This window comes from Benincasa hispida, chromosome 11, assembly GCF_009727055.1.
Source record: "Benincasa hispida cultivar B227 chromosome 11, ASM972705v1, whole genome shotgun sequence".
Taxonomy (NCBI): Eukaryota; Viridiplantae; Streptophyta; class Magnoliopsida; order Cucurbitales; family Cucurbitaceae; genus Benincasa; species Benincasa hispida.
In genome coordinates, this window is record NC_052359.1 from 22,095,690 (window position 1) to 22,114,321 (window position 18,632).

The 18,632-nt window shown below is 36.6% G+C and overlaps 1 protein-coding gene across 7 annotated transcripts; it reads left to right on the forward strand.

The window, feature by feature from the left end:
• Positions 1 to 4,323: 4,323 nt before the first annotated feature.
• On the forward strand, positions 4,324 to 18,424 carry LOC120091880 (zinc finger CCCH domain-containing protein 5). Of its 7 annotated transcripts, none has more exons than XM_039050033.1 (8): positions 4,324 to 4,860; positions 5,135 to 5,284; positions 5,406 to 5,540; positions 5,672 to 5,830; positions 6,519 to 6,610; positions 13,018 to 13,331; positions 13,886 to 14,002; positions 14,946 to 14,982. In XM_039050033.1, exons 1-5 carry the CDS (start codon positions 4,504 to 4,506, stop codon positions 6,573 to 6,575), a joined length of 858 nt encoding a protein of 285 aa, XP_038905961.1. In that variant the 5' UTR covers positions 4,324 to 4,503; the 3' UTR covers positions 6,576 to 6,610; positions 13,018 to 13,331; positions 13,886 to 14,002; positions 14,946 to 14,982. The 7 variants fall into 7 exon arrangements, with proteins under 7 accessions (XP_038905961.1, XP_038905962.1, XP_038905963.1 ...); XM_039050034.1 differs by having other exon boundaries at positions 13,029 to 13,331; XM_039050035.1 differs by having other exon boundaries at positions 4,325 to 4,860; positions 5,672 to 5,858.
• Positions 18,425 to 18,632: the final 208 nt, after the last annotated feature.

Sequence of the window (18,632 nt, forward strand, 5' to 3'; positions counted from 1 at the left end):
TAGTGTCTTGTGATATTATTATACCAATGAATGTAGTCTTGAATGACATCCCTGTCAAACTGTTCAATAGAAACCTCCACTGCAATAAACCTTGCATGATAGTGCCATCGTACTACTAAATGTGCAACTTTTTCGGACCAATTTACAATCCTTAAATCGATATCATGCAGCAGGGGTTCAATATTACAAGGCGATGGGACATCTTGCTGAAAACCGAATTGTCTCATCACCTTGTCAGGAAGATGCCATTCACCAATGTGAAAACATATGAGAGGACTCATCGTCCGCCATATGTTTTGACCATTCGTACAGAAATGGAGCAAAGTATGCATAATAATTTTGTACGACTCCCAAATAACCTGAAACACAAAATATTATATTGGAGAACATTAAAGACAAATACAATAAAAATGTGTATAAAATAATCAATTGGGTTCAGTGTAATGTACCTGATTAGGTTGAAGCAGATCAAACATGTATCTGTACTGGCTGACTACATGTGTGGTTGTCCTAGTCATACAAAATTTGTCTCTCCACCTAAATTTTTAAATTGATAATTTAGAATCTAAATTAACTAGATCGGTAATATAAAAATTAAATTGAATTAAAACAACATATCGAGAACCGTAGGCTTGTTCAACTAACTGAGCGTCATTAACATGTTGTAGTTGTAGAGCCATTGTTGGAAATCGCTCCCAAGCCTATGTTGTAGTATATATGCTCGCGCATATCTTATGATGGTTTCCTCGTCTGCATCATCTGTAAGCTCACGGAATTGTGTTCCTAACCATATCAAACATAACCTCGATCCTTTAATTTTATCGGCAGGTGGGGTCACACCAAGATACAGTTGACAAACTTGTGACCAGTCATCATAACATCAATTCCCGGTGACTGGCTTCAACCATCAACTGATAACCCCAATAACACTTCTATGTCTTGTAGAGTGATAGTGCACACTCCAACAAATATATGAAATGTATGCGTCTCAGGCCTCCATCTCTCGATCAAGGTTGTGATCAAATGCCAGTCCAATTGAATAGATCCCAATATGGTAACCCCATAGAATCCAGATGTGTGCAGTAACGGTAGTATTCAAGGGTGGAGTGGGATAGTGCGCTGGAGAACTGCCTCTCGACGCCTGCAAGATATTTCTCCAATAGTACGATCTCGCCATACAATAGATGATCGATGAATGAACTGGTCGTACAAAACATCGGGATCAACAGGTCCTGGGTTTAAAGCCATGATCTGAAAGAAAAAAATATTTATTTCTCAATTAAAAAAAAATTATTTCTCAGTTAGAAGAATAATGTACAACTTAATTAACTTAATTAAATAATGTACAACTTAATTAAAAGAATAATGTACAACGTCTATTGTCTAGCACCCAATGTCTATCGTCTAGCATTCAACGTCTATCATCTAGTGCTCAACATCTATCATCTAGTACCCAACGTCCATCGTCTAATGCCCAACGTCTATCGTCTAGCTCAATCGTTTAGCAAATGATCTTGCTGATCTCGCTCTCAACAATCTCGCGCAAGCCTATCGCTTAGCTATTGTGAGCATCGTTTACCTCTGCGCAATTACTACACAATCACCCAGTGCCCGCCTACACGATCGCCTACCTCATCGTGTAGTGTCGTTCACTTACTAGACGATCACATACCCAATTGTAGAGTGCCGCTCATCTGCTACACGATCGTCTAGCGCCTTTGCTCGCACACACTTGAGGCTGCCGCAAGCCTTAGAGGAATGGACTCAAGCACATGATGGAGGATTCAGATATGGGTGGATGACGACAAATCTATCAGAGTGCATAAATGGAGTCCTCAAAGGAGCTCGAATGTTGTCTATAAATGCTCTTGCTCAGATAACATTCTTCAAAATGAGCGACACTATACGATTGAGTATGTGATAATGGACAGAAATGCACGTTATCATAGTGCTAAGTTCTTAAACAATGTTGGATTGTGTTGATGAAATATGTTAAATTGCGTCCATTAGGCATACATTCTATAATATTGTGGTCGCATGTGTTCAACGCATTAGAACTATTGATTTTTGTATTTTTTGTGCAGAATATGCGTTAACGTAATGCAAGATTGTGATCATAGGAAATTATCGGTCAAGTGCAACTTCACCGCAAGACTTTGTGTTGATTATGCTCGTAAACATTCGCCCAAGAAGGATCGCCGCAACTTGGTTAGTGCAACATGGTAGGCGCATCTAAGTGAAAGGCCAATTAAGAGCGATGAGATAGAAAGCTGATGACAGTCGAATCCAAATTAAGTTGACAGTCGATAACGATCACAAAGTACATTCAGCTTTATCGGCAACAATCATTCAGCACGTCAATCAAGAATTAAAGCTGTCCCATCTGTACAACCGGGAGAGATAAGCCACCTTTCACCATTGATGCCCTATAAATACCAAGTATATTCTTCAGAAAAGGGGTTGATTGGTTGATTGTTCACAATATAACCAGCTCACCGTCTTTTGTTCATAGTTTTTCTTTCATTTTTAAGGCGGAGCACGAGAAGAGTGGTGGCGCCAGAGATCGCCCAGGGCAACTCGAAAGAGAACTTTGGGGTGTAAGGGCAGAGAGCGGGCCGACTCTCACGAGAGCGAGAATATCTTTAGAGCACGAGTAGAAACAGTGTAAAACGCCTGGCAGCAAGAAATTGCTACCAGGCTCTTTATTATACTTGCATTGTTATTTGTACTTCATCTTCGTATCTCTTCAATGGAAGTCCTATTTCTACATCTGCTCACTCTCTTAATATGCATGAGTAGCTAAACCAGTTGATGGGTTGAGAAGAACTAAGCTAACATGACCTAGAAAGTTCATTGCTTGCGATTGTCTTGTTTTATGCTGTGCAAATTACCCTTTAGAGTTACTCGAGAGAGAGTCTAAAGAAAGAACCTAATGTCTCGAGAGAGCTAGGTTAGAATCTGGACTCGAAAGAGCAATATGGCTTGCATAAATAAGAGATAGGGACTTAGAGATAAGCTTTGTTTGTCAACTTGCATCGCATGCATCCCAGGAATGGAATGATATTATGTGGTCGCATATTTATGTGAATGTCATGTTGTCATCGCATAAATAGAGATGGAGGTTTATGTGTAAACCCTGTAGACTTATTGCATAATTATCGCATGCGTTCTAGCCTTAGAAGCTGTGGTATTCGCACCGAGAGGTGGTTTACTGTTGTATGCATATTACATGATCCAAAGCATGAACGCATTCTAGGGAGTGTTAGCCGAAATCTTTCTCAATCCATTCACCGCATATTCATCGCATTTCCCGTTTATCAACTCCTTTCAAACTGTGCCGCATTTGTTATTTCTTTTTAATCAACACAATCAAAAACCAAACACTTTATTTATTTTCCCGGTTACCGCAAAGTTTTCATAAAAAAAAATTATCAACGCAATCTATTTTCACAAGTTCCTGTGTTCGACCCTGGACTTACTAGGAAACTTAGAGGAATTTACACTTGAATTCCGCTGGGGAAACTTGAGTGCACAACGCAATCCATCAACGCATATCATCCATATTTCCACTTAATAAAATAACGCATCAATTTTTTGGGTATGCGATCATCTAGTAAGTGAACGACACTACACAATGAGGTAAGCGATCATGTAGGCGTGCGCTGGGCGATTGTGTAGTAATTGCGCGGAGGTAAACAATGCTCGCAGTAGCTAAGCGATAGGCTATGCGTGAGATCGTTGAGAGCGAGATCAGCAAGATCGCTGAGAAAGAGATCGTTGAGAGCAAAATCGACGAGATCGTTGAGAGCGAGATCAGCGAGATTGCTGAGAGCGAAATCGTTTGCTAGACGATAGACGTTGGGCACTAGACGATGGACGTTGGGTGCTAGACGATAGACGTTGGGCACTAGACGATGGACGTTGGGTGTTAGACGATAGACATTGGGAGCTAGACGATAGACGTTGAATGCTAGACGATAGACGCTGGAAGCTAGACGATAAGCGCTAATTTTTCAGAGGTCGAGAGTTGCAAATTTTCTCATCTTCCCTTACAGATCTTCTTTAGTTTTCGACAGGTCGAGGGTTGAACCCTTATCCTCTTCTCAGGTCGAGGGTCAAACTCTCGATCTCTTCTTTAATTTTTTATAGGTCGAGGGTTGAACCCTCGACAAAATATTTTAAACTAAATCCCTGCCTCGAAATCTCCAAAACAACCATAGATTTCTAAATAGTTTCAAAACCACTATATTTCCCTAAATAATTTTCCTAATCACGATATTAAAAAAAAGGTCCTTTTAAATGGGTCTTCTTTGTCCAATTTTCCTTCGTTTCAACGGCTGCTGATAAATTGGAAGTTCCATCTGACCCACATCAACGAACACCCGATCAACACAGAGATTGAATTCCTTTGTCACTCCCACACCGCGACGAGACGGTCTTTCGTTGCTCAGCTTGGATTAAGAGCTCCAATTTTGAGCACCACTGCGAAATTTTGCGAGCCTAATGGAGGAACCTAATCTTATAGGAGAAGAAGAAGAAAAGCCATGTTCAATGGAGAATCTATGCAGGAAGGAGAAGAGGAAAGCGTTGAAGAAGATTAAACGGAAGCAATTAAGAAAAGAGGTGGCACTGAAAATGCTACAGGAAGAGGAGGCGCGGTTGAACGATCCTGAAGAGCAGAGGAGGATTCGGTTGATGGAGTTGGAGGAGGAGGAGAGGTCGGAGAGGGAGAGGAAGCTATTCGAGGAAAGTGAAAGGGCGTGGATGGAGGCTATGGAGTTGAAGAAGAAGAAAATGGCTGAGGAGGAAGAAGAAGAGCAGCAAAGGAGAGCGCTGGAAGAAGAATCGACGGCGCGGCAGGTTTTTCTTTCCCTTCTAGTGATTCTGTGGTGGCTATCTGTTATTTTATTTTATTCCAATTTTGGCTTTGTTGTTGAACAGTACTCGTAGCCTGTTGATAGATTTCTAGTTAGCTTTCAGCTTTATAGTCTATGATTGATTACTGAGTCAGTTTCCTCCATACATAAAAAACATCATGAAATTCTTGTAACAGAAACTGCAATCGCTTTCTATTACTATGCCGTGGGTCACATGTCTCCTTGTCACTCCACCAGTTTGAAACCTTCTTTTGTAGGCTGAAAATGAAAATGAGTTTAATGAGGAAGATGGTTGGGAATACATTGAAGGGCCTGCAGAAGTAATCTGGAAAGGAGAAGAGATAATTTTGAAGAAGAAACTAATTAAGGTTCCTAAGAAGGGTGTTCAACCTGAGAAAAGCCTTGAGGTATTCATTCTGCAACTAGGCTATTATTGTTGTCTAGATCATCATTGTTTATGTTAACCTGGGACATGTTGGAAAGAAAATTCTTATGATCATAGATATTTATATATTATTATTTCTGTAGGATGCTCATAGGCCTACATCAAACCCTCTTCCTCCGCAATCTGAAGCTTTTACAGATTATATGAATGCACCAATTTCAACTAGACAAGTGATTGAGGATGTTGCAAGCCAAGTGCCAAACTTTGGAACTGAACAGGCATTTCTCCTTCTCTTCCTTTGTATACCTACTATCTGTACATACCTATTCCTTCTCTAGTAGTTTTATATCTATTCAATTGTCATCGTAATAAATAACCTTTACCTATTGTTATATTTTTGTTCCAACAGGATAAATCACATTGTCCATTCCATCTTAAAACTGGAGCTTGTCGATTTGGTCAACGTTGTAGCAGAATTCACTTCTATCCTGACAAATCGTGTACATTGCTTATCAAGAACATGTATAATGGTCCTGGCCTTGCTTGGGAGCAAGACGAGGGCCTGGAGGTCTGTTAATGATGCTCATACAATTATTGTATCCTCAAAATGACTTTGAAGTATTGCTATTGCATCAATTATCTCTGAAATTGTTTTGAAACATCTCTTTTAGGAGACACCTGAATTTTTACCTCTATATATGCCCATTTAGGTATAAATTCGTTGGCAAAAATCTATATAAATTATTTTTATGGTTTAATCAGTAAGCACTAATTATTAGAATTAGATTAACTTGTTTTGGTACATTTTATGACTAGAGAATTCATCAGACTAGATATAATGCTGTTATTTTTTGGTCTTCACACGTTCAGTTTGAGTGGAAGGGAAGAGAACATGAGACCTGAGCTATCATTGTTTTGCTGGTGTTCTTGGGTTAATATATTGTTCCTTTATCAAGACATTATGATTAAAGCTGTTAAAATTAAGAATGGATTTATCAGGTTATTGTAATTTCACCTTGCATCCTAAATGGATTATACTTTGGGTACAAGGGCTGATCTTTGACAAAATAATATATGAAGCTTAGTTCTTGCCAATCTGGCGACTGGAAAAAATTATCCTTAAGAGTCGATCTCTTCCTTAGATGCCTAATGCAACCATTATACTGAGATTCATTGTGTTGGGATTGTTGATGGTATTAATAATTAATATCCTGGATTTATTTTTATATTGAAGTTCTTGACCTACTTTATATCAGAGACTTACTGCAAGAATTGTGTCAAGTTGTCATGGAGGGTTACAGTATTGCTCTTGAGTCCCTTTGGAGTTGATAATACGAAAACAAATTTTGTATCCTACTTGCATTGTCTTTGCAACTATCATATAGTTTTTTACTTGCATGCTTGTTGTTAGTAATAGTATATTGCTTTCTTTTTCCTATTTATCCCATTCTTTCTCTGTTGAAGGAGTGGTTTTCGTTATTTATTTTTATTATTTTTGTGAAATATATATTTATATATCTTTTCTGCATGCAGTCTGACATTTAATTGTAATAGCCGTTAATTTTTTTATTAACCATAACAAATTCCTACTTTAGTTTTTCTCCGTAGCACTTGTTTTGTTGAACCAAATTAAAAAGGAGCTCCCACCCATACTATGGCTATAATCTCTAATGTGGGGTGGCTAATGGCTTACTGGTGTAGAACCAATTCTTGGAGAATCATAGAAAATAGGAATTTTATTATATCTTTCAAATGACAGTCTTCCCTCTTTAAATAGATCCAAAGAGGAAGGGTTTGTTCACACCTAAACTGAAACTAATTTTAATCAAAACTTAATAAACTAAAAACAGTAGAAATAAGAATACAAAGGAAAGCATAAAAACATCTTATACAAATGGTAAACTAGCCGAAGGTCCCTACATCACTTACAATTTATTTATTATTTATTTATTTTTATTTTTGGAGCTGGTGTCAGCTGGTATCACTTTCAGAACTCTAAGGCTAGTACTAACCCATGGTTGTGTGGTCATTCTTCAAGAGGAAAGCTAAGTTTGGGTGTGCTGTAAGAGCCATCTTATGGGTTCTTTGGAAGGAATGAAAAGTTAGCGTTTTAAAGATGAACATAGTACCTTTGAGGGCATGTGGTCGTGGTATTCGTATTACATCTTGTTGGCCACTCCTGGCGTTCTTTAACCAGGTTGTTATGTAGGTTGTTACATCTTTAACCAGTCACTCCTGGCCAACTGAAGCAGTTATTATGTAAACTCCATAGGTGTGAGTTGGATGATGACTCATCTCCCCATCATTTGGACATTTTTGTGTTTGGTTCCGTGTTAGTTTCCTGAAAGAACAGCCTAGAAATAAAGCTCGACTGAAGTGGCAGTGGAGAACTCACTTTGAGATGAAAAGCTCATTGCATAATCCTTCTTTTTTTAAAAAAATGAAAACAACAAATTTCATTGAGAAAAAAAAGAAAAAAAGAAAAAGAAAGAATACACGGGCATATAAAAAACAAGCCCACAAAAGAGAGAACTCCCTTTTATCAAGGGAGGAAAGTGGGTGGATCCTCCGTTGTTCAATGGGAAATTTACTCTGGCCAACAGTAGAGCGTGAAGTAGGATCAACAGGTTCTAGTGTCTTTGGATTGGATTAAGATGTTTAGGGAGCTGCAATGGGTGGTAGGTCCGAGAGTTACCTTGGATCATTGGCCTTTAATCCTTACTTTGAGAAGTCAGAATTGGGGATCTCGTCCTTTTCGATTTGAGAATATGTAGCTCCAACATCCCTATTTAAAATCCCAGTTTCCCAGGTGGTGGAGTGAGCCTGTGCAGGGTAGATGGAAAGGCTTTTAGTTTATGGGTAAGTTGAGGGCTTTCCAAGGGAAGCTCAAGATTTGGAATAGAGAGGTTTTTGATGATGTTAAATTATAGAAACAGGAGATCTTGGCCAAGCATAAAGGGATTGATGAGTTGGATGTGGAGTTGGAGGGTCTTATGGATGGCTCTTTGAAGGCTGAAAGAATTCCCTTAAGACCCGGTTTGAGGAGGTTGGAGACAAAAAGTGAAGGTGGATTGGGCTAAGGATGGTGATTGCAATACCTCTTTCTTTCACAAGATGGCTAGTGGGCGAAAAAGCAAGAACTAATGAGGTTGAGGAGGTTATTAGAGATGAGAAGGGGATAGAGGAAGAGGTTATCTCATTCTTCTCGAGCCTTTACGGGCCGTAGTTGGTCACAAACCTTTTGTCGAAGGAATTGATTGGAATCCCATCGGGGGGGGGGGGGGTAGTGACGGTTTATCTAAACCTTTTACTTTAGAGGAGATTAAATAGGCAGTCTTTGGGAGTGATAGGCCTAAGTCCCCGGCCGGGATGGGGTCTCTTTGGCATTTTATTAAGAAAATTGGACTTTGATCGAAGAGGATCTAGTTAAAGCTTTTTGGTAATTTTTTGAAAGGGGTATCTTAAATAACTCCATTTTTTATACGTTCATCTATTTGATTCCGAAGGAGTCCGTGACCAGACCGTTTAGTCTGATTACGAGTGTGTATAAAATTCTTGCTAAAGCGTTGGTTAATCGGCTGAAGAAAGTGCTCCTGTCAACTATTTCGAAGTTTCAAGGGGCTTTTGTAGCGGGTAGACAAATTTTGGATCAAGTCCTCGAGACAGATGAGGAATATAGATCTAGAAAGAAGGAAGGTGTCCTCCTTAAGATTGACTTTGAGAAAGCTTATGTCCATGCAGACTGGAATTTTTTGGACCAAGGTCTTGGAGAAGACGGGTTTTGGTTACAAATGGAGGATGTGGATGTGGGGTTATTTGTGAGACGTGAGTTACTCCTCCTTTATTAATGGGAGGCCAAGAGGAAAAGTGGTGGTGACTAGGGGTCTTAAGACAAGGAGACCCTCTTTCCTTGATTCCTTCTACCTAGCACCAAGACGCTCCACCTACCTAATTAAGAACAATCTTCCATTTCTTTCCTACCAAAGAGCCCATAGGAAAGCTCTACAAGCATTACCCACAAGATTCTTGGATTTCCTTTGAGCCACCATCTGGATAACCATTCAAAAAGGTCATGTTCCACTTTCTTAGGAGGGTACCAAACAAATTAAACCGTTTGATAATGTGCATCCAGCTTTTATAAGTAAACTTGCAGTGAAGGAAAAGGTGATTGTTGGATTCTTTGCTATTGTAACAAAAAAAGGCAGATGTTTGGATTCCTTCTTTGCTAGGAAACATGGACACCGACACGTGACATGGCGACAATGACATGATGGCACGTCGATTTTAAAAAAAGTAGGACCACGACACGTCGGGAACACATTATTTATTTATTTATTTTTAAATTAAGTATATGTCGTACATATAAACATATTGTGAAATATTCCATTTAAAAACATCAGGATAATAAGTTAACAACCATACAATTCATGAAAATGATGACAATAGATAAAATGACTAACGGTTCATTGTCATAAGTCATAACAAGTTTTAGTAATTAGTTCAACTCAACAAAAGTTACAAAACCACAAAATAGAATAAAAGAAGCCAAGCCTTCTACATATTTTCTTCATTCTTGTCCAATGTCCTCTTGGCAATTTTGAGCTTCATTCTCATCACCATCATCAGTAAAAACTATAGCTTTCAATTCTGGTTCATCCAAAGATAAACTAGCTACTTTAAGCATTCCCGCATCTTCAAATGAATCAAATGAATCTCCAGCAATGTCCCACATTTTCGTCTCTCCTTTGAAGTATTCAAGAGTTCTTGATAAAAAAATGGAGATTGCAGTGGATGTACACCAAGTCTTTTGCACATTGAGGTGTCATCTTGTTCCTTCTCATGGAGTATACAAATGAATATGTACTTCAATTTCTCTCCCAACTCAAGGAAGATGAAGGTTGAACAAGTAACTCCATAGCTAGTTACTATAAATTGGAGTAAAGGCACCATGGATGGCGCACCTAAATCTTCAGAGACATATTATATCTATTATGTATGGAATCATGTTCAACAAACTCTGTAGACATTGTAGGGAAATTGACAAATTCAATGTTCATTCTTGTTCCCTCATCCTCTGAACTAAAATATCTCTTGATACACTTCATCCTCTCTCTTGATACTTCTAAGTCTTTATGTGGTGGGACTCGAGTCTTGTCTTCTTCAAGCCATTGTGCGCTATAATACCTAAATAAAATTTTAAAATATACCTTGGATTTAGAGAATACTCTTTATGTGGTGCTTAGGAATGTTCTTCAAAGTGAGAGTGTGAACTACACATGGCATCCAAACTATGGGAAACTATGATTCAATAATTTGTCTTGCACTTTTACAATTTGCAACATTGTCAGTGATTATTTGAATCACATTCTCATGTCGCACTCACTTATGACTTCTTTCATCATATTTACTATGAAGTATTTTCTTTATTCTCGCCTGAGAAATCTACAACTTTACATTGGTCCTCTTTCTGTGATTGTCATAAAGTTAATTAATGGTCTCCTCTACAAATCGCTCCATCCATCATTGACAATACTTGTCCCAGACAACCTACTTTTAATAGATTGCAACAATCTCTCTACATTTGCTTTTTCTTTTTGGAGAAGAGTTGCTCTCAACTTATTATACCCCGGAGGTAAATAACCTAACAAAGCATTATTTGCAACCAAAGTAAATGCGTTCACATAATGTGGATTCTAGCCAAATGAAAAGGCAAACCTGAGGAATAAAGCATTCCAACTATCTCTAAATCCACTTGATCACGAATTGCCAAGTTAAACGACTTCTCAAGTGCACAAACATTTCCTTTCCTTTTCTTTTGTTGAATAAGAATATGAATAGCTACCCATACTTGAGATTCAGTTTGTATATGTTGTGAAGGTGGTAAAGGAACTTCTTTAGGAGCATTCCTTGCAGTATGAGCTTTAGCTTCATCTTCTAACTTTTGTATGTCAGCCAGATCTTTAGGGGTGACCTTTTTACATACTCCAATCCCAAATCCTCCAAATTTTAGTAGGTGTGCCTTAACTCTTGTATAAGAACCTTTATATTTTTTTTACAAAAATTTCATTACCAAGCAATATTCAGGGTCCATTCAATCTTTCATTTTTGTCACATATTGCCATAATGGTTTCATTTCATCTTCGGTAGTCATTTTCTAATTAATTTCAGTATGACTTAAGATGACTCTGCCATACTAGTTTTTAAATAAAACAAAAAGAACAAAATAAAAATGGGATGTTCATAAAAGGGAGAAAAAAACAAAAAGAAAAAATAGATATGGGGGAGAAAGAAACCAAAGTGTTGTGAGGGTTGGTTGGGCTTTAAGTCGGCCTTTGAGAAAGGAGGGAGATCGTTCATGACTTCGTGGTGGACGTCTGTCTTTGAGAAACAAAAAAGGACGGACAATAACCCCAAAAACATATCATAAATTGTTGGGCTGGGTTTTTGGGCTTCAAATGCCCGTTTTAATTGTTTTTTTTTTTTTTTTTTCAATTTTGCAGGCCCTGTGTCCCTTTACGTGTCTCAGCCATGTCCTTCTGGGCATGTCAGAAATTAAAATAATAATAATAAAATAATTGACATGCTAGCTGGTGTGTCCAACACGTGTCGGGGCATGTCGGTGTCCGACACGTGTCCAACACAGACATTTGGCCATCTTAGGAGTATTGGTGCTTTATAGCTTCTTTGAATTCTTTCCATAGTGTTTAGACGGCCATGCGGCAAGACACCATAGAAAAGTTTTTACTTTCTTGGGACTTTTACGTTCCATTTGCTAAAAAAAATCCCAGTCGACTCAGGAGCCTAACAGATTGTCTTTCTCTGAGTTTGGTTTTGTCCCTCAAGGACGTCGATGAACTTTTCCCATTCAGCCAATTCACAGTCAAAAAGCCCCCTTCTAATATCCAAATTCCACACTTCTCTCTGAGAGGACCAAACATTTTGGATCATATAATATCTGGAATTTGCTATGCAGTAAATGGCAGGGATTTTTAATGCAGAAAGGCCTCGAAGAATCCCATTTATCCTCCCAGAATTTGACCATATCACCAATCCCAACCTTATAAGTTTGCTCCTGTAAAAAAAATCTTTATTTTTTCAAATATTTTTCCGGGGGCTGCAAGTAATCTTTTAATTTCTAATGCAAGGAATCCATCGACTCTGAGTAGCCAAATTTGGTTTCTATCACCTTCTTCCAGAGGGTATTCTCAGGCTGAGAATATCTCGACACTCGCTTAGCTAGAAAAGCACTATTCTTCTTCAATCACCCACACCCAGGCCCCTGAGATTTGAAGCAGTGACCGTTTTCCAATTATCTAAGTGACTTCCTTTTTGTTCGCTCCTTTCCAGTCGAAGTCCCTGATAATTTTGTCAATGATGGAGCTCACTTTGCTAGGGATTCTGAAAACGGAGAGAAAGTAGCGATTGAAGCCATTAGCAACACTTGGTTTTTTACCATTATAAGGGAAAGTGAAAAATGATGAAAGAAGCCTACTTTGTTTTTTTTTTGGTTTGGTTTTGTTTTGTTTTTTTTGCATATATATTTTTTATTTGTTCCATTTCCTCCCACCGAGGAATTTAAACAATTCTGTTCATAGGAAAAGTCTTCAATAACTCTCGATTTGTCATGCCACTCTTGTTTCTCATTTTTATGAATAAAACTAAAGACATCCTATTTTTTTGAACAGTCTGGACGGACTGTTTAAATTTCTATTTCCCCTAGATATCTAAACTTTACGTTACCTTAATTACATCTAGACTTTACTAAGCTCAGGTAGTGGGACAGCATAATTTTGACCTATTTGGAGTGATCATGGATGGCACCTGGATTTGACATAGCATGTTTCGTTTGGAGTTGTAGGGGGTTCTGAAATGGAAATTGATGGACTAAGATTTGACCTTTTCCCTTTCAATTATCTAATTGGAATTTCTTATGGTGAAGTGCATTCTTGATTGATCTTCCTCTACCTTTTTTTCAGTTTACAGATGAGGAAATTGAACGCTGCTATGAAGAATTTTATGACGATGTGCATACTGAGTTTTTGAAGTACGGGGAAATTGTTAATTTCAAGGTCTCCTGCATTTGGTACCTTGTTTGTATGGTTTGTTTATGCTTTTGTTTTGTTGTCATTTCTTTATCTTAGCAGTGAGAAAATTCTTTTTAAGTTCCATTGCCATTTTAAGTTTTGGGTCCTTGCCGTTTTAAGTTTCAGATGTTTGGTTTTCTTCAATTAAATCCTCACTTGTTTAATTTTGTTTTGAGGAGTTTCAAAGAGTTTTCAAGTCAAGTCTTTTGAGTGAGAAGATCTCTTCAAAGTTGCTTGGATTATTGCTTACCCTTGGTGTTTTATGCTCATTGCACCTTCAGCATCCATGCTTTTTTTTAATTTGGTTATTTTAGAATGATTCTGTTCTTTCAGCCTTGTCATTAAGTCTTTTGTCTTGCATTTGACTTTTTCTTTGTATCTTGTGCATTAGTCTCCTTTTATTATTTCAATGAAAACTTCATTTCCTTTTCAAAAAAACTAGAAAAAAAAAGTGAGAAAATTCTTTCACTGGGTTTGGTTTTTGATATTTAACCTCAAAATTGCATTTGCTTACAGCGAAATATGGTATTTTTGTTCAGGTGTGTAGAAATGGCTCTTTCCACTTAAGGGGAAACCTTTACGTGCACTATAAGTCGGTGGACTCAGCTGTGCTTGCTTATAATGCCAACAATGGTCGTTTCTATGCAGGGAAACAGGTACTGATTTCTCCAATTATCCTCATTAGGACTAAGAGTAAGTGACTAGACGAAAGATATCTGTTCATCATCCTAAACCTCCTTGTGCTTATACAGAGCAAGATATTTTGAACTTTTGAATTTTGTTCATGTTATGAAGCTTCCCACTAACCTCAGTTTAGGTCATAACAAAGAAAGGAAGTTCTCTTGAGAGATTTGGACTCTTAAAAAGGAATGAGCTTGACTTCTCCCCTTCTCTTGCTGTTCTCAATCCAAAGCTTTTGCTAATTATTTCATTCAAGACATTTGTTTGAATTGGAATGCTTTTATTTCTTTAGTTTAGTTAATGTATTACTCTCTTTGTATCTTCCTTTGTTATGGTGTCTTGTATTTTTGAACATTAGACTCCTTTCATTATATCAATGAAAATTAATGAAAGGTTTTCTTTCTTAAATAAAAGAATGAACTCTAGAACCCATGGCTGTAATACCAAGAATAGAAAGAAAATATAGTCACGAGCTTAAATTGATCCAGATCCCCTATGATGTCATTGATTCAAAGAATTATGCCTTGAACGTGGGGTGCAATAAGCTTTATTTGGCCGAGAAGATTATTAAGCTTGGTCTGTCTTCTTAAGTGTATGCAAACTAAAATTTCATGTACAAATAAAGAAAACAATAATTTCCAATTCGTGTTTATGGTGCTCCCAAGGCCAAAATTATAAAAACTGTTCTTGCATGTATCATTTTTTTATGGTATTGCGCATAGCTCAGCTAGTAATTTCTCCTCCATACTTCTACAATCTACAATCTTTTTATTATGGTTATTATTATTTAATTTTAAGAATTCAGGAACTGTTGGTTTTTTGTTTGATTTCTTTCCTAAGTGCATTGCTCTCTCCGCTTCTCTCCCTTTTTTCCCCCTTGCTTGGCTTTGAATCATCTGTGGATTTTTTTTATGACAGGTAATATGTGAATTTGTAAATGTTACCAGATGGAAGATAGCTATATGTGGGGAATTTATGAAGACAAGGTACAAGGTATGGAACTACAACCTTTTCCTTTTATTTAAAACTAATTATCTTCATTGAAGTTCTTTCACCGTGCTGTTGTTGATGGTTTCCATTGCTTCCTTTCAGACGTGTTCTCATGGAACAGCTTGTAATTTCATTCATTGTTTTCGAAATCCTGGTGGGGACTACAAATGGGCCGACAGTGACAAACCTCCTCCACGATATTGGTTGAAAAAAATGGCTTTTCTGTTTGGTTATTTAGATGAATCCGAGAATGAAAAACATACTGAGCTTGACCACTGGGACAAGTTCGGAAAATCCAGCAAGTCAATGTCAACAGATGTCGACAGGTATTCATCTGGATTGACTATGATTTACAATGTCTCTTCTTTTCATTGCCCCTTTGTTTTCTTAATTCTCGATTTCTTAAAATCCCATCATTCGGTATCATTTATTTTGATAATGTTTGAATGACTAAGTTTTCGTATTAGCAAAAGTTTGTCCAGGCGATATCTTCCCTTATAGCTTGTTTGAACTTTAAAAGGGGATAGCTTTCTGGCCGTTCATTGTCTGAGCTAACTTTTATATGCGATCTAGTGTCTAGTTAATACCAGGGATGTCCTTTTTCTTCACAAGCTCAGACATTTTATATTAACTAGAATGCTTGAGTTTGGGATTGAGGATGAGCTGTCTTTGGCTGGACTTTATTCATATCCGTGGGATAAAAAATATAATGTACGTTTGTATTTCTAAATAGTTTGTCACCACCACCAATGATTTCATTTAGGAGCCGTTTGGTTTGCGGGTTTTCTGCATGGGAATTGCCTTAGGTATCCAATTCCTATGTTTGTTTCACAGTTTTCAACTCTTTAGCTATTCCCAAGCATCCTCATTTCCCACGGATAATGGTTTCTATTCCCTTCTAAATCTGTGGGTTCTCTTTTCCTCTATATATTTGTATTTCATTTTACATATATTTCACTTTGAATATAGTTAACCAATTAATTAATTAATATTAATTTAATAAAAATAGTATAAATATTTATTTTAATAAATCAATAATGATCTATTAAAATATTTACTTAACTTTTTTTATAATAAAAAATTATTAAATGAATGAAATTATTTTTTTGCATAAATTATTAATTTATTAACTAATAATAACTTAAATACATTTAATTAGTAAACTGAGATTAGTTAAATTTAGTTAGTATTTAATTTTATTTTTCAATAATAGTAATTTATTACTTTTTTTTAATAATCAAGTAATTTATGAAGATTAATTTTGATTTGATCATTTATTATGAATATATAATCATCACTGATTATTTATAAGAAGTTAATTATTTATTGTGATTAATTTTTATTACTCCATTTATTAACATATCATATTTGCAAAACACGTTTTAGTAATTTTTTTTTTTATTAATATATCATATTTTTATCTCATTTTCTTCACATTTTATATAATATATTATCCATTAAATATATTTTCTTATATTATTTAATCAAAAGTAAAATTACTTATGTTGAACTTAATTAATAATAAAAATGATTAAGTGTTAAATTATAATTAGTATGACATTCATTAAATGCATTAATTGGTTACTTTTAATTATAAATTACTCCATCTTCAAATATTTATAATTAAAATTATTATTGATTCATAATTAATTAACTTTTTATTAATATACTGAATATTATTTATTCTTTAAATTATTAGTCTATTGCAATTATAATAAGATTTTCATACTTAATTTCATAAATTAAACACAATTTTTGTTCACAAAATTGTGATAGCATTTCCATACACAACCAAACACGGTCATCTTTGATTCTTAGACATCTTATTCCCAAATATTTTATTCCCAATCAGACATTTAGAAAGTCTTAAACCAAACGACCCCGTAGAATACCATTATTGGATCCATCTCTTATCACTTCAATCTCTGATTCTTCATGATAGATATCGTTCAAGAAGATCTAAATCTAGAAGTCTGGACCATGGGTCTAGAAGAAGTAACAACAGTGAAAATGACTATAAATGGATCAGGCACTCTCGTGGGGAAAAAGTTTATGAGAAGCAGCAAAGTTTGGATGAAGAAGAATATGAGAAGGCAAAATATGACCAACGGAGAAAAAACAGATCTAATGATGCAGATTCTGACGAATCAGTGGATAAGTTTGAGGAGAGAAGCAAAGATAGAGATCGTGGTAGGAGATCAAGACAGCCTAGAAAACAGGATAGCAAATGGGGAACTGGTATTCGAGATGCAGATCGTGATGGCAATAAGGACACATCAAATGATACTGATGAAGGCTGGTCAAGTGGTGATGGGGACAAAGATGGGCATCAACACAAAAGAAGGAAAAGCAATGGGCGTGTTTCTGGGACTTTTAAATCCACAGATGGTTCTCCAAGCAAGAGCGTAATTAAGGATTATGATACACGCCGAATTTCTTCTTCTGATAGAAACAAGGAGAGGCGTCTAACATATGGTGGGAAACCCAAGAAAGCAAGAAGTCCAAGTGCAGGAAAATCGGGTAGTCATTACTTTGAGTCAAGTTCTAGGGACTTGAACACTGAGGATGGTTACAGCATCGATTCCTTACATAATGATGTCCTATCAGATGACAGTTGGGAGGCATCTATTTCAGATCGATATGTTGAGAGATTCAAACCACTGGATCTCGACAAAGAATATTGTAGCAACGAGCGAATCGACAAGGAAAACCGATGGGATCCTGAAAGAAGTTACGATGAATTTGAGAAATGTAGGGAGACTACAAGTGCTATGTGCTGTGAATCGGGAAGCCCTGTTTGCGAAGGTGAAAGAAGTAAATCAGATGTTCTAGATACAGTGGACTGCCACGGTTACAAAGTTAACAAGCGAAATCATAGGGAACTCGAAAGTAGTAACTCATATAAACCCCGAAGGTCTCAAAAGAAATCTTCTCGGCATGATGATGATCAGTATTTCAGTGATTTGAAATCAGAGAATACGAATTCTGATGGCTATTATCTTAGTAAACGTCCTAGGAGCACCAGTCATTCTAGGACAAAGAAGCACAAACATAGCTAAGAGAAGGAAACCACCAGGAAAAATCCCAGACGATCAATTTGGAACTTTCATATCATACAACTTATGCTTACAAAGAAGTCAATTTTAACCCGCACGAGGCTCAAAAAAGAATTTAACTTGAAGTGCTATGCATATTATCTATATGCTTATTGTAAAGAAGAGAACTTGCTTCTGCATTTCCTTGAAAAGAAATGAAAAATTCTAGGGATATGTTCACTTTTGAAATTTTATTTTAAGGAATGGTTGATGCCAATGACATAGAAAAGGATGACATGAAGAGAATGCGGATTTGCTGCTAGGAACTTGAACCAACCTTTTGTTTGCCCCTTTCATATTGTCAAGTATTTGTCGAAAGTCTATTTTTGCCCTATGTACATTCTTTGTTAGGCTCGGGTTTGCAATGCTTTTGGGTCGGATTTTAAGCATTTATAAGCATAGTTCTAGTTTCAAAACGTTCGATAAAATCTAATTGATTGGAATTTTTTCTTACTTACCTTAGAAGGGTAAAAAAAAAAAAAAAAACCTAAAATGTTATGACACATGGAAGTTTCATACA